Here is a 17,239-nt window from a genome sequence, read left to right as displayed (position 1 = left end):
AGCCGATCGTCCGTTCTAGAAAGCCTGCAGTGGAGTACCTGTCTCAGCATCAGGAAAGCTCTGTAGGGCTTGGTATCCAATCCTAACTTTTTAGTCAGTTCAGCTCGAGCTAATGGTTTGGGTGCAATGAATGTGCCATGAAGTTTTGGAAGCTGGCCATCAGTTATATCCTACGCAGGATATAACCCATACAGCTATGGCTACGGCAGCAGTGTTCATAATGATGGACATCTATCCCTGCTTGCACATTCCCATCCCCTTGTGGCCCATACTAAAAACATCTGTAAAGAACCAATTTGCTTATCTATTCAACAGATAATGAAATTAGAAGTAAATTATTTGCTGTCTAAATCCTAACCCAGTACCTGATATTGTCAGAAAATATAATTACACCTGGCAAGTTTTCTGTTTCTTCTGACTTGGATAAACTGACTCAGTCTGGACAAGACCATGTTTTCTGTTTCTTCTGACTTGGATAAACTGACTCAGTCTGGACAAGACCATGAGGATGATGCAAGCCCTTGACTGCATATAAATACCTGTGTGATAATAAATGCACAAACCATAAACGTTTCTTATATGCAGGACCTCACAAGCAAACTACATTAATTAGAGTGCATAAAGAACTGACCATAGTATTGTGTCTCTGTAAATTATTAAAAATTTCCAAAAACAGACACACAGATGATATTTCTTCAATGTTCAGCTCCAAATGAAAGTGTTTCTAGTTGACAAGAAATTGTAAGAGAAATTAGATCAGAGAAACTAATTCTCAAGCTTGCAGTCATTTTTGGTGCCTTAACATGAAATGCACAGTATATTCATGGATCAAAGTTCACTTTGCAATTAAAAGAAAAATGCTTTTAGGTCAAGTATATGACCACAACCAATTTGCTATTTTTTAAAGACAGTCATTAGCTGACTTCTGATAAATGAAAGCTTATTATGTAATCTTGGAAGGCATCTACAATGCATCTGTTACTTTCTGCATTACTGGTAGTTATTTTATAATTGGTCTCCATAATGTAGTGATACCCTCACCCCCACATTATCCCTACTCTACTACATGCTATATCTAGAACATCTGGTGACATAATGCAGAAAGGGAAACCATGAAAAGTATTCTTTGTTATAGTATAATACCAAATATTTTTGTCAAGTCTCACTGATATCTGAAGGTGATGAATCTATCACTGTGGCTAACTGCTGGCCTGGGAAATACTAAAATGACTGCAGCCTAGAATTCTAAATCACTTGCTGCTCTTCATTCTACAACAAATGCAGAGGATATTAACTTAGGTATACCCTTTCAGTACGTGTGCTTGATGAACATCTGCATAAAGTAACACTGTGGTACTGGCACTTTTCCTTTGGGTAGCTGAAACTGCAGAGATGGAAGCAGTAATACGTTGATGTTGTTAAAAGGCAACTTCTTAGCAAAAAAACACTGGCTTGGGGTGAGATTTGTTGAGGACTATGTCTGTAGATATGAGATAGAAATGATATTATCTGATATGTAGTTATTCAAACCCTCTATTCAGAGATATGCTTTCTAAATTCCAATAATGCAGACTGATATCTACAAATGTGCAAAACCAAAATATGAACATAATACCAGGTGATTCCAGTTTGGCATTTCAGTAATCTACATAAAAGGTCATACCCTGGGATTCAATAAAGCCTACAATAAGTGTACACCGTTCTGAGTGAACAGACAACACAGATATAACTCGCACCTTCTTCCTCCTGAATTTAGTTTACCGATATTCTTGCAGCTTTAAATATTGACAGGGATTCATAAAGGCTACCACAAAGTGTAGACTACATGTACACAGTGTAATTTTTCTGAGCGACTAGAAAGCAAAAAAAAATGTGATAAGAATGTTCTTGAATACATATTGTGTGCACTTAAGGTACACTCAGTGTAGTCTTTATTGACTCTAGCCCATACTCTAGATACGTAATAGCTGAAATAAAAGGAATTAAATTACTAAAATGGTAATTAAAAAAAACACAGAACTGGGTCCCTCCATCCTGCTTTAATTTTGCTTTAACTGTGAATGCAAGTACATTAAAAAGTGATCCCATTTCTTTCTCTGAGGCATGTTAATTTCATTTGTTAGCTTTGCTACATCATAATCTCAAAATTTATTGGCTTATTTTTTATTTGTGATATATTTAAATCTTTCTTCTGTATTGTTTTCTAATTACATCACCACGGCTGTGCTTGCAATTGGTCCATAGAGATCAGTGCACTACTCAGGCTAACAAACGTAAATAAATAAATAAATAAACACAAAGGTTTCAAGTCCACACACAATATTACAAAATGCAGTGACAAAAAAAAAACGTAGTCTATGAGAAAATGATGCAAATATATACTCAACTGGCCACAAAATGAGCAGTTGAGTCCTGAGCATCTAAAAGTATGCCTGTGCATGTGTGTGTGTGTGTGTGTGTGTGTGTGTGTGTGTGTGTGTGTGTGTATATATATATATATATATATATATATATATATATATATATATATATATATATATATATGTCTGTAGGTGTATGTGTGCACATCTACCTAAGCATATGCATGCATGCACACACACACACACACACACACACACACACACACACACACTCATAAATGAATGCATGACATTTCATCTAGCTACCCCTTTCATCTACTCACAAATTACTAGAAAAATTCTTTGAAAACACACTTCATCTACAACACATTTCAATAAGTCATATTTCATATACAGCAAATATTCCTTCAAAAGTTTTTTTTTTTCAGCTCACAACCCCCCTGCACCACTATGTGAGGGGCTTTGCTCCCAACACCCCACTTATTTAAAAATGCTTAATCCATAGCTGTAAAACTACTGGGCAGAGAGAAAACACCACACCTATTGAATCCTAGCTGGTGCACAAACACAAACTTCTACAGGTGAGGGTACAGCATAAGGGAAGGTACTGGCAAGGTACAAATAATGTTTTACTCTAACTGACCTTGTAAATTGTATGATCCTGGGATTAACCACACCAGCAGTGATTGTCTACATTATTTTACATTTTCTAGGACTTGTGATTCAATCAAATGTGTTTTAAATGTAATGTATTTTTGCTAACATTTTTTTCAGTGATTTATAATTAGATGAAGAGGCAACTAAATTAAATGAACCACACCAATTTATGTATATAACTCAGAGTATAACTATTAACCAAGCACAGACTCCCTGCTTCTGTGTGTGCATTCAATGCAACCAGTGGGGGAAAACATCTTAGGAAGGCAGACTGTAAGCTTGCTGTCCTTTTAAAATCTTTTTATTGTTGGAATCAAAACATCCAAGTTACAAAGTTAAGTGAGCCATTTCATCCTAAGAGGAGGGCTGGCACAGAGCTCCATGCTAGAAAAGAGGGGCGGCAATCACTGATCGCCCCCCTACTAAACTTCAGCTCAACAAATTCCCAGTAAGATACTGAAAATAGACTCCTGGAAAAGTTTTCCTATGATACAGAGGAACTGCAACTAAAAGTAATTTTGCCCTAAAGGATATGAACTTAGCAGCTATAATATGACAACACAGAGGCACACAAAGGAGGTGGTGCAGAAAAAGAAGTTGTGTCTTACCATAACGTTCCATCTGTATTGTTGATCCTCGTTCAGTCATTAAGCGTGGGTATCGGTTTCGAGCTCAGAACCGGGCCAGTCATTTTCCAAGCTCGCGTCAGCTTCAAACTCTCGAGCTAAACTCTTACCCACAATCCCCCTCTCCCTGTTACCTCAGACTGAGTTTGCAAGTCAAAGAAGGTAGGGGCTACCTCTGGTCAAATAACCTAAGAGAACCGGATGGTGAGATCCACTAGAAGCCACAGGAGGGGGAAGGAGGGAGGGTTGTAATGACTGAACGAGGATCAACAATACAGATGGAACGTTATGGTAAGACATAGCTTCTTTATCTGATATTGTTAATCCTCGTTCATTCCTTACACATGGGACAGAGTCCCCAGCTACCTCTATTCCTGTGAGGCTCTCATGGAAGGACATTCCTGAGCACCATAGAACTGAAAGATGCTCTTCCCCTGGAGGCCAAATCCAATTTGTAATGATTGATGAAGGTATGAGGCGTAGCCCAAGTTGCAGCTGCACAGATGTCATATAAAGAAGCTCTGGCATGGAAGGTAGCAGAAGTTGCCACCAACCTTGTTGAATGAGCTGTCATGGTAGTAGGCAACGAGATATTACATTGTGTATAAATAAAGGTTACACAGTCCTTCAACCATCTAGCTAATGTGACCTTAGCAACAGCAGATCCTAATCTAGGTCCAGAAAAGGCCAAAAATAACTGGTCAGATTTACAAAAGGGTTTAGTCCTGTTTAAGTAAAACTGTATTTGCCTGTGTATATCTAGAGTATGTAGGCAATACTCTCCTCTGTTTTAATGACTGGGAAAGAAAACTGGCAATTCAATGGCTTGATTGATGGACATTTCAGAGATCACCTTAGGCAGAAATGACGGATTAGTTCTCAGAGACACTATCTCTATGAAAAATCAAGTATGGACTCTTGATACATAAAGCTTGAAGCTCAGAAATACGTCTGGCAGAAGTAATGGCGATCAAAAACAAGGTTTTCCATGACAAATACTTGAGGTCGCAAGAAGAGGCTGGTTCGAAAGGTGACATTGTCAGAGCTTGTAGAACTAATGATAAATCCCATGGTTGAATAGGTTCTCTAAAAGGTGGCTTCAGATGATTCGCACCATTTATAAAGGTCTTGCACAATTTATGGGACATAAGAGAAGAATTTTGGACACCCTCATGAAAATTAGAAATTGCAGCCAAATGTACTCTAATGGTAGAGACCGATAGACCCGATTGAAACAGGTCGGCCAGATAGTCTAGTATTATTGACACTGGTGCTGAAAAGGGGTCTACTTGTTTATCTTTCAGCCAACAGGTAAATCTTTTCCACTTGCTCAGATAAGTAATTCTAGTGGAAGACTTATGAGAAGCAATGAGGATATCATGTACTGGTAAAGAAAGATCATTCTGCCTGGCAATCAAGGGAATTGGAGTAGCCAAGCCGTGAGCTTTAGGCTGTTCAAGTTGGGATGAATCAGGTTCTGTGGATGTGAGATCAACTCCAGGGTTGGATGGAGAATCCATGGTCGATCTAGTAGGTGAGGCCAAAGGAAGGGGAACCAAATCTGTCGAGGCCAATATGGTACTATGAGGATCACCTTGCTCTTCAACCGAGAGGCTTTCTTCAGAAACTGGGGAATTAGGGGAAAGGGTAGAAATGCATAAAGAAGACCCGAGGGCCAATCATGGACTAGAGCATCCCTGGGTGACTGTCCCGGAGGGGGAATCAGGGCTAAATAGTTGCTGCATTTGTAATTGGTCGGGGATGCAAAGAGGTCGCAGCAAGGACGGCCCCAGCGGTGGACGATCTCCGACGCTATCAAGGGATTCAGGGACCACTCGTGATGTTGAAGAATGCACCTGCTGAGTCTGTCTGCTATCACGTTGGAACTCCTGGGAATGTGCGTTGCTAGAAGAAAATGGTTGGTAGCCATCGCCCATTGCCATATCCTCATGGCCTCTCAACAAAGGGGATAAGATTTGGTTCCACCTTGCTTGTTGACGTACCAGACCACCGCCATGTTGTCTGATTGAATTGCAATTGTCCCAGACGGCAGCAGAGGATGGAATGCTTACAACGCCAGAAGCACCGCCCACAGCTCTAGGACATTTATATGCAGATGGGCCTCCAGTTCGGACCAAGTGCCTTGGACTGTCTGTCCCTGACATAGCCCCCCCCCCCACCCCATCAGGGAGGCGTCCGTGGTCACTGTGGCCTTGGGTTGCTGGGGGGAGAAGGGGCGAGACCATTGTGACAGATTGTGTGTCATCCACCAATTTAAATCCTGTTTGCACCTGTGGGTTACTTGAATCATGGCTGAAGGAAGATGCTGAAAAGGATACCATTGGGTGAGCAGTAGCCATTATAGAAGCCTCATGTGAAACCTGGCCAGGGGAACAATGGTGATGGAGGCTGCCATGGAACCCAACAGCTGTAGAACCGAGTGAGCCATGGATTTCTCCCTTGAAAGGATTGGAATTAGTTGTTGCTTTATCCTTAGAATTCTGTGCTCTGGAATAGCAGCTCTGCAGTTTTTTGTGTCCAAGATAACCCCTATGAATTCTGTCAACTGAGATGGGGTGAGATTGGATTTTTGCCAATTTATGGTTATGCCTAGCCTTTGAGCAGCGAGGAGAGAGTATGCCAGGCCTTTCTCCAGTAGATGTCTCGTGGGGACGGAAATGAGCCAGTCGTCTAGGTACGGAAATACCTGGAATCCTTGAAGTCGCAAGTGAGCCGTGACAACTGCCATGCACTTTGTGAACACTCTGGGGGCTTTAGAGAGTCCGAAGGGCAGTACTCTGAACTGGTAGTGACTGGCTCCCGCACGGAAGAGCAGAAATCTTCTTGATGGCCTGTCCACCTTTATGTGGTAGTACGCATCTTGAAGATCTATAGAGCACATCCAATCGTCTTTTTCCAAAAGCGGGAGGATAGACTGTACTGTGACCATCTGGAATTTTTGTACTCTCACAAACTTGTTCAATACACTGAGATCCAAAATTGGTCTCCAGTCCCCGGTTTTCTTTGGCACCAAAAATAGTCTTGAGCAGAATCCAGATCCTATCTGGTCTGGAGGGACTATTTGGATGACTCTCTTTCTTAGCAGCTTTTCTATCTCTAGTGCTGCTTCTTCCCTTTGACTGGGTGGAACGTCGGGAAGGTTTTTTGAAGGGATGGGACAAAGATCGAAGGGGATATGATAACCTCTGGTTATGATCCTTTGTACCCAGGAATCGGTGGTGATGGTTAGCCAGGCAGAAGGGTACAAGGAGAAACATCCCCCAACCACCTCCAGAGGAAAGGAGTTGGACCGCTCTTCAGGAGCGCTGGTAGGATTGACCAGGAAAAGAATACCTGGAACCCTGGTTACGCAGACCCCCTCTGCCCCGAAAGGAGCATCTTCCTTGTGAGTTTCCCCCTCTGCCTCTGGGGGAGAACTCGGCCTGTGTGTCACGGAAGGGACCCTGAGATTTCTTGAACCATATCTTCCCACTCTTTTGATTTCTGGAGAAAGCACGTTGAGGGGAAGAATAACGGACACCTATGGCAGAAAGAGTCTTACTGTCCTGTTCACATCTGGCCAGTGTGCTTTTAACTTTGGGCCCAGGCCACGAGGAGGCTTCAATGAGGGCATTAAGAAAAGAAGACTTAAAGGGTTCCGCGAAGTTGCACAAGCGCATCCAGGCGTATCGTCTCAAGAACGCAGCTGAACCCGCTGCTCTAGCTGCTCCTTCTGATGCGCGAGATATCAGTCGCATAGAGGAGTTAGATATAGACTCAATGGTGGCCGGCTGAGAGGCTACTTTGTCACGGACCTCATCAGACATGGCACCAGCCAAGGTTTCAGAGAGCTCAGAGACCAGATCCCTTTGAAGCCTGGTAAAATGTGCCATACAATTCAGGGACCTGATAGCAAAGGTCGCTGAAGCAAAGGTGCGCTTCCCTATCATGTCCAGGGCCCGGGACTCTCCGTTAGGCGGATGGACAGTCTGGCTTTCTTCTTCTGCCAGATCCTTTTTTGTTGCGGCCGCCACCACCAAGCATCCATAGGAAGACGTTTGGACCAATGGGGATCCGAAGCGGGGGGGGGGGACGACAAGATCTTATCTGGCCTCCGGTGAATAGTTTTGGCGGTATCAGGAGCCTTCCAAGCACGCTGCACGATGAGCTTGACAAGTTCATCGGCAGGTGGAGTAACCCAGAAGGTAGGGGGCTGGGCGCGAAAGGCCTGCAGGAACACAGATTCCTTAGAGGTGAGATTAGAGGACTGCCAGTCACCTCTCTGTTTCTGGATTTCGAGGCTATTGCCAAAGGATACCTCAGAGGGTGACTGAGGGGATCCTTCCCCCTCATCGAAATCTGTCTCTTCAGTGAGGGACTCCTCTGTGGAGTCCATGTGCTCCCTCTTACACAAACTTTTTTGGTGGAACTCCTCAGCAGGAGAAGCTGGGGAAGACAACGGAAAGGGGGATTCCTGAGGGAATATGTCCTGCGGCCCTTGTACCCGGTGTCCGCTAGATGCGATTTGTAAAACCAGTGTACCAGAGGTGGGCGGAGGTATAGACAGTCCGGTATCACCAGCAGCAGCAAAAGCCTTCTCCATCAGTTGGAAGGCTGGTCCACCCGAAGAGAAGTGTATGTCTAGGACAGGGGGCACCCCTCCCCTAATTGGCTCAGCCTGCCGACCAGAAGTCCCTGGATGGCTGTGGAGCAGCAAGCTATGCGTGTCACAGCTAATATCCTGGGTCATAGCAAAACTTTCCTGCTACGAAGGCAACTGCGGTTCCTTAGTGAGATCCATAAAGGGAACCACAGAAGGGGAAGACTGTGCTATATCCATGGACTTCAAAGGCAATGAAGGAGGAGAATAAAAAGGGGTCTTTGGAGATGGATGATCACCTCCTAAGGAAGGATAGTTCCTGAAGGGTGGGATACCTCTGGCCAAGAATGCCTGGTCCACAAGATGCAACACATCATGCTCGGAAAGGCTTCTAGTGGATCTCACGGAGACTGAGGGAGAAACAGGTCTATCCACAAAAGAGGCAGACTCGGTGGCCATCTCATCTGACCGCACCGAGGACAACGGTTCTGAGAAAGACTGGACTACTGTTGTCTGCACCTAAGAAGTCAATCGGTGGCGAGGTCATTGTCTGCACCGACACAGGGATTGGTGCCGAAGTGAGAGTCGGTGCCGAAGCTGAAGCCGACAAAACTGGAGTCAACAATAAAGGCCTCGGTTCTGAGGAAGGTCTCGGGCCGACGCGGTCAAGGTCTGCGCCGACTGAACAGTCGGTGCCGATACAGTGGCAATGGTCTGAACCGAGGAGCCCCCTCTGTGCTGATATATAGAAGGCTGCTGGAGAGGATGGATCCAAAATCACTAATGGAGCCGAAGGCCTCAGCGCCGAAGGTCTAGGCATCGAAAGCACAGGGGCTGACAGAGAACTCCTTAGCCGAAATTTTAGCCTTTTTAGGTTTTTGTTGGTGAGAGTCCCCAGCCAGGGATGAAGGCAAGGATTTAGCCCTAGAAGAAACATCCATTTTCTTATGGACTCTAGGAGGAGTTGAGACCTCCTACCCAGAAATAGCCTCTGAAAAGGGAGATTTTAGAAGTCCCTTCAGTATCAGCTTGTTTTTCCTTTCCAATAAAGTTCTATTAGAAAAATTCTCACAAATAGTACAGGGTGGTTCAACAGATAAATGGGAAGTTCCCAAACAATAAACACACAAAGAGTGTGTGCATCAGAAGTAGGCAGTTTGTCCACAATCAGAGCACCGCTTAAACCTCGGACTACCTTTTTTATCTACCATAACAGCAAATTAATTAACAGAAAAATACCAACAATGTTACAAGAGAGTACCCGAAGGTATGAAAGAGAAAAGGGAAAAGAGATTACCAACGATGGTAAAGAGAGAATACCTCGCGGTAAAAGTAGTGAGGAAAAAAACAGAAAAACCTGAGGAAATTATGAACGCTAGATGCGATAGGGTAAGAGACAATAAAATAGGAACTTTTCTGACCGAACAGTAATTTGTAAAGCAATTAAACAACAACTGACTTTTCTTAGCTCAAGAGAAGTAGCTTGACACGACCGGATGGCAACGCGGCAAACGAAATCTGAGGTAACAGGGAGAGGGGAATTGTGGGTAAGAGTTTAGCTCGAGAGTTTGAAGCTGACGCGAGCTTGGAAAATGGCCGGCTCGGTTCCGAGCTCGGAACCGATACCCATGCGTAAGAAATGAACGAGGATTAACAATATCAGATGGAATTATCTACTGTGGATTGACTTGAAAACTTGTCAGTACATTTTAAATACATTAAACGTTTATTTAATTCAGTGACTTGTCTTGTAGTTTGCATTTTGTAAATGAATTACAGTACTGCTTTTATTCATCCTTTTTCTCAGTTGTATGTATAAAAAACACAGCAGATGACATACTTATGTGAAGAACTAGTGTGCAGTTTTCTCTTAACTGTATGCCTTTTGCCTGCATATTGCAGTGTTCTGTCCCTATATACTGTAGACTGGATCTTCTCATTTGGCCTTAAGACAGTCAGACATTGTGTAGCTTATCTTTGAATCCCACCACAGTTTATCTGGCACTAACGCATACATGTTGGACTTGCACAGGGAACTGTGATATGCTGTACTGCAATACTGACATACTAGCCGTGGTAAGTTTTGCAAGTCACTGCTGCAGTCATCACCATCTGTGTATAACAAAACTAATTATGATACAATTCAGATCAAGTATTATAAGGTGTCTGCATGTTCTCTTTGTCTGTGGGTATTTCGTTTGGGCACTTAATCCTCCCAACTCCCAAAAATATAAAATATGTTGGTTAATTACCTAATTTCATCTGAGATATATATATATATATATATATATATATATATATATATATATATATATATATATATATATATATGTTAGACCAGTTTGCTTAGCTGCTTATAAAATAACAAAGAAATAAAATAGACTTGTGTGCTCTGCATTGTTATTATTGTGTGCTTCTTTAAATCAATCCAGTCAGTAATCATGACCAATTCTGAATCTTATACACATACTGAGATGTTGCCTTCACCTACTCACCTTAAACAGAATGCTTTCTCTTCAGATTTAGTCATTTCAGCAAACCACCAAGATAAAGTCAGTATAAAACTGCAGCTAAACTGTTACCATAACAAACTTTAATACTTTGTTACGCAATTGCTTTTTAACATATGTACTAAAAAATTAAAAACAAAATGTGGCATACCAGTAGATTTCTCTCCAGTTTTCCAGTGAACACTAAACACAGGAGAGGCCCCTTGTTCAGTTCTTCCACTTGGAATGCTGCTGTTGTCTAATTTTTTGAGTATGGAAGGTAGTGCTGAAAGCCTCTTTTCTTTCTGACTTGCTGTCTCCCATTGCCTACAGTCCTGCCTACAGTCCTGGTTAAAACAAAACAGAAATAATTGATTGAGTTCTGCCACACAAATGTTTTGTTTGTTCCACCAGGGCCAGCACTACATTTCAGCTTACTTTAAATGTGTACTTGTTTTATTTTCTGTTCCAGAGTAATTGATGCAAAAATAGAAATCTAGACTATGCAATTTTTAAAGGAAGAATTTAAGACAGTTAAAATGTTATGCAGAAAATCAAAGCAGTAGTTCTTCCCTTAATACTATTCTTGAATGACTGTCTCATTAAAGTATTTTAAAGGCATGCTATATCATCTCCCATACTATACTTTTTCTTTTATAAAAATTACTCCACTACCAATCACTGCGTTGGTGGTGCTGCGGTAGCGTTGTCACCTCACAGTAAGACGTTGTCCTGTTCGATTCTCAGCTAGAGCATCTTCTGTGTGGAGACATGCGTGAATGGGCGGAACCTTCGTTGAAGGTTGTGCGTCAGGGCCGGCAACTCGACACGTAAAAATCTACTGCCAATCATTAGCGGACCGGAGTTCTGCTGTGGCGACCCCTAACCAGGAAAAGCCAAAAGACACAACAACAATAACTCCACTGCCAATCAATCTGCAGACCGGTGATCCACTATGGTGACCCCTAACTAGGAAAAGCCAAATTGTGTCAGTAAAAATATCACATGTATTTGTCCCAATAATTCTCAAGGACCAGTATTTTTCCTTAATTAATTAAATTGCCATATCTTATTACTCGTCAATGAAATTAATGAAATCAATGAAAGCCCTCTGGCAGTTGAAAGAAAAGTAATACCGCTTTCTGTTTACAGGTTTAGATAACAGATCTCATACACTATAAATGTCCATTTCATTGCTTATTATCTGATCTGCCTTCTATTTCTCACTTACTGTATGCTAACTTAGACAATCATACACGGCACTTTCTGCTCTCAGTTAAATACTTGTTTAGGCCCTGTTTAACTCACAATGCTGTATTTATCTGTACACTCTTCTTCTCTTTCCTTTTCCTCTTACATTTCTCTTATAACATGCAAATCCATAGAAATGTTTCTTGCTAATGACCTTTTCAATACCTATTTCATCAGACTTTTTTGGGAATGTATCTACTGCAGACACTGAGTGCCCCTCTTCACTTTCACTTCCCCTTGTACCTTCCCCTGAAGAACTAGTAGTTGCGGTGTCTTCTTTTCCCTACTGTACTCAAGGAAGTAAGATAACAAGGATCATTAGAGATGGTTGTCTCCATTATACATTCAAAAGTCATTATTATTTGAAAAACATCAACAGCAACTGGTTGATCAGAAAGAAATGCTGCTTCTATTTTCTTCAAGCCTCTAAGTATAGAAACAAAACCCAGTATCCTACATAATTTAGCATAAGCAGTAGTTTCCCCAAAGGAAAGCACTATGTAAAAAATGTAAAAAGAAGTTATGTACTTACCATAATGTTCCATCTGTGTTGTCAATCTTCATTCATCCTTGTCCTTTGTGTACTCGTTTCCAATCCAATACAGCTTGTGCCAGCCAAAAATTCTCGAGCTAAGACTCTACCCACAATACCCATCTCCATATTACCTCAGATCGAGTTTGCAGCCACATAGAAAGACAGAGGAATTGCAACAAAGGGAAGAAGCCATGTCCAAGGTCAAACCAGATGAAGTTACCAGAACAAGTGTCCAATCCTCCAGGAAGTCTACAGCAGGGCGAAGGAAGGTGGGGTGTCGAGGATGAATGAAGATCGACAACACAGATGGAACGTTATGCAAGTACATAACTTCTTTATCTGATGTTGTCAATCTTCATTTATCCTTGACCTTTGGGATAGAGTCTTCAGTTACTTTAGGTCCTGGGTGGCCTTACGGAAGAATATTCCTGAGAACCATAGAGCCAAAGGACGCTCTTCCCCTGGAGACCACATCCAATTTGTAATGAGTGATAAAGGCATGTGGAGTAGCCCATGTTGCTGTTGTGCATATATCATCCATGGAAGCCTTGGAATGGAAAACAGCTGACATGGCTATTAATCTAGTGGAATGCACCCTCACAGGGGTGGGTAACTTGAGATTCTTGTTATTGTATATCAAAGTAATACAGTCTCTCTTAGCCATTTTGACAAGGTAATTCTTAAAACAGATTTCCCCACAGTTGGACCAGAAAAGATACATATAACTGGTCAGATTTTCTAGATTCTTTAGTCCTGCTGACGTAGAAATGTAACTGTCTGTGAATGTCCAGCAAATGTAATCAATATTCACCTTTGTTGGAAAAATTGGGAAAGAAAATGGGCAAGTCAATAGTTTGATTAATACTGGATTCTGAGACCACCTTAGGAAAAAAGGATGGGTTGGTTCTTAGTGAAACTCTATCCTTATGAAAAACCAAATATGGGGGGGGGTTGAACACAATGCTTGAATCTCAGAAATTCTTCTGGCAGAAGTAATGGCTATTTGAAAAATAGTTTTCCATCAGAGAATTTTTAGGTGGCATGTTGCTACTGGTTCGAAGGGGGAAGGACCAAATACTGCAAAACAAATGTCAGATCCCAAGGAGCTAGAGGGTCTTTAAATGGAGGTTTTCATTGTAAAACTCCTTTAAGGAAAACTTTACATAACCAGTGGGAAATTAATGAAAGGTCCTCAAAGCCATTATGGAAATTAGAAATGGCAGCTCATTGGACCTTGAGTTTGGATGCAGAAGCTCCTTGATTAAGAAGGATGGCTAAAAATTCCAAAACTTTCTCATCTGGTGCAGAGAAGGGGTTGAGATCATTATCCCCAAATCGAAAATCTCTTCCACTTGCTAAGGTAATTACCTGGTGGATGGTCTATGGGAAGCTAGTAGAATTTTTTTAAACTGGAGAAGGTAAATTATTCTGCCTGGCGACTAATGGAATTAAAGGAACCAAGCTGTAAGCTTGAGGTTTTGAAGGTTGGGATGCACCATTCCCTGCGGGTGACACAATGCGTCTGGAAATGGGTAGAGAATCCATGGACGGTGAATTAGATGAGGCCATAGGAAGGGGAACCAGACTTGTCAAAGCCAGAAGGGTGCAATGAGGATCACTTTGCTTCTCAACTTGCTGGCTTTCTTGAAAAAGAGGAGAATGAGAGGGAAGGGGGGAAAGGCATAGAGTAGACCCAAGGGCCAATTAAGAAAAAGAGTGTCTCTTGGGGACTCCCCCTGAGGGGGGATTATGGCAAAGTAGCTGTTGTGTTTGTTGTTCAGGGGTGATGCAAAGAGGTCATGGCAAGACTGGCCCCAGAGACAAAAGATCTGCTTCATCACTCTGGGATTTAGAGACCACTCACGAGGCAGGAGAATGCATCTGTTATCATGTTTGAGCTCCCTGGGATATCTGTTGCTATTAGAAAGCGGTTGGAGGATATCACCCATTAACATACTCGGAGGGCCTCCTGACACAGGGAATAAGATTTGGTTCCACCCTGCTTGTTGATGTACCAGACCACTGACATGTTGTCTGATTGAACTGCAATTGTTTCTAAAGGGAGGACACACTGAAAATGTTGCAACTCTAACAGCACCGCCCTCAATTCCAGGACATTGATATTTAGGTTGACCTCTATCAGGGACCAAGTGCCTTGGACTGTTCTTCCCAGATAATCCCCCCCCCACCCCATCTGGGAGGCGTCCATGGTCACTATGGCCTTGGGTTGAGAGGGAATGAAGAGACAGCCCAAAATAATTTCCTCAGATTCCATCCACCAGGATAACCCTTATTGCAGTGACTGGTGATAAGAATTGGGTACATCAACAGATGGGTTAGGATAGACCACTGGGATGGTATAAGCCACTGCAGCAGCCTCAGGAGAAATCTCGCTAGTGGAACCAAGGTAATGGTCACTGCCATGGACCCTAAAGCTTGAAGGACTAGAAGTGCAGGGCCCTTGTCTTTAGAAAGAATGGCTTGTTCTTTGGATTTTATCTTCTGCAGCCTGTGAAGAGGAAGGGAAGCTACACAAGAGGTGGTATTCAGATGGGTTCCTATGAACTCTAGATCTTGACTGGGACTTAATTGAGTTTTTGCTTGATTCACAGTAATGCCCAGACGAATGAACAGGTACAGAACAAGTCTGATGCTTGAAGCAGTAGATGCCTTGTGGAAGCAGTGATAAGCCAGTTGTCTAGATAAGGAAACATTCAGAATCTGTGCAGTCTCAAGTAAGCTGTGACTCCTGCCATACACCTGGTGAACACTCTGGGGGCTATGGTGAGACCAAAGGCAGCACTCTGAATTGAAAATGACTGGCTGCTAGCCAAAAGCAGAGAAACCTTCTGGAGCATTTGTCCATTTTTGTGTGGTAATACACATCTTGAAGGTCTACAGAGCACATCCAATCATTTTCCTATAGAAAGAAAAGTATATACTAAACCATGGCCATCTGGAATTTTGCTTGCTGACCAAATTTGTTCAGAAGGCTAAGATCTAAAACTGGTCTCAAGTCCCCTGTCTTTTTTGGCACCAAAAGGAACCTTGAGTAGAACTCAGATCCTATCGGGTCTGGTGGGACTTCTTGGATGGGACTCTTTTCCTAGCAGTTTTTGAATCTCTAAGACTGCATGGTCCCTCTGATTGAGTGGAACATCAGGGAGTCTTTGTTTTGATCCTGGAAAAAGAGTGAAGGGGATATGGTAAACTCTGGTAATGATTTTCTGCACCCAAACATCGGAAGTTATTTGTCACCAGGCTGAGTGCAGTGAAAATCTTCCCCCAACTGCTTCCAGAGGCAAGCAATCAGGCGCCCTACAGGAGAGCTGGTACGGTTGCCCAGCAAAAGAATCCCTGGAACCCTGACTTTGAGGATCACCTCTGCTGAGGGGTCAGCGTCTTCCATTAGAGCTCCCCCCTCTACCTCAAGGGGAGCCACCACCATGTGTGTCCTGAAAAGGCCCTTGGGACTTTTTGAACCACAACTTTCGCTCCTCTGATTCCTAGAGTAGGACTGTTGGGGAGCAGAAAAACATATGCCCACTGTAGATAGTTTTTTTCCATCCTTCTCCCACGTGGCTAGAGTTTATTTGATTTTGGGGCCGAATAAAGAAGATCTGTCAAAGGGAGCATTGACGAAGGAAGACTTAAATGGCTCTGCAAAGTCACAGAGCGCATCCAGACGTGACACTCTATGGCAATGCCTGAACCTGCTGCCCTCATCTTCCCTTCAGCTGCAAGAGCAAAGAGCCTCATGGAAGAGTTAGAAATAGACTCCAGGGTGGCTAGCTGGGAGGCAACTTTATCCTGTACCTCCTCAGACACAGCTTCTGCAAATGTATCTGACAACTCCTTTTTCAGATCCCGCTGGAGCCTAATGAAATGTGCCATAAAATTCAAAGACCCTAAGGCAAAGGTCAATATTGCATGCGTCCAAATTTGTCCATCATCCTAGACTCTCGGTTAGGGGGATGAACAGTGGGACTCTCGCCGACAAGTTCCTTTTTGGTGGCCGCCACCACCATAGCATCTACTGCTAAACCCTTAGCCCAATGCTGGTGGTCTACTGGAGCTGACAGTATTTTGTCTGGTCTCCAGGGAATCGGCTCTGTGGAATCCGGGGCTTTCCATGCCCACTGCACAATCTATTTAATAAGATTATCAGCGGAACGGGTCCCCCAAGAAGTAGATGGGTGAACACCAAAAGCTTGTAAGTACATGGATTCTTCAGAGGTCAGGTCTTTGGGCTTCCAGTTCACCCTCTGATTGAGGATCTCTAAAATGTGTCCAAAGGAGATGTCTTTCGGGGGTGACTGAGGGGAACCCTCCCCATCATCCAAGTCTGTGTCTTTGGTGACAAATTCCTCTGGGGAATCTAAGTGCTTCCTCTTGCACAGCTTCTTCTGGGGTGGCTCGTCAGCGGGGATCTTTGAGGAGGACTCAGAAGAAGAGGGGCCCTGCACAAGGGTAACTTGCATCTTTGGTGCTCGCTGCCCAGACATGGAGGATGGTGGTAGCTCTGGGCAAGATGGAGTCTTCCGACACAGAAGGGGCCAGTTGAGAGCCTTCAGGGCCAATGCCGTCTCCATGACCCGGAAGGCAGCCCCCCAAAGAAGGATGGGAGCCCAGAACCAAGAAGGACAACCTAGGAATCAAGGTCACACCCTGCTCAGACAGACCCACCTCTGAAGAAGGAGCCAAGGAAGAGTCTACAGTTG

The 17,239-nt window shown here is 43.2% G+C and overlaps 1 protein-coding gene across 6 annotated transcripts in view; it reads right to left on the bottom strand.

The window, feature by feature from the left end:
• Positions 1-17,239, bottom strand: part of CCHR12.PART0H20orf96 (chromosome chr12.part0 C20orf96 homolog) — a 599,743-nt gene that overhangs the window by 482,260 nt on the left and 100,244 nt on the right. For 4 of the 6 annotated variants that reach the window (XM_044090313.1, XM_044090315.1, XM_044090312.1 and 1 more), the window contains exon 3: positions 10,905-11,079. The exons of the other annotated variants lie outside the window; for them this stretch is intronic. In XM_044090313.1, the coding sequence (XP_043946248.1) occupies positions 10,905-11,079 (175 nt within the window). The remainder of the gene's footprint in view (positions 1-10,904; positions 11,080-17,239) is intronic. 6 annotated transcript variants of the gene reach the window in all.

Source organism: Protopterus annectens, chromosome 12.part0 (genome assembly GCF_019279795.1).
Source record: "Protopterus annectens isolate FY-2018-M chromosome 12.part0, PAN1.0, whole genome shotgun sequence".
NCBI classification, from domain to species: domain Eukaryota; kingdom Metazoa; phylum Chordata; order Ceratodontiformes; family Protopteridae; genus Protopterus; species Protopterus annectens.
The sequence above is the reverse complement of the archived record's forward strand: the minus strand, read 5'-3'. Positions and strand labels throughout refer to the sequence as shown.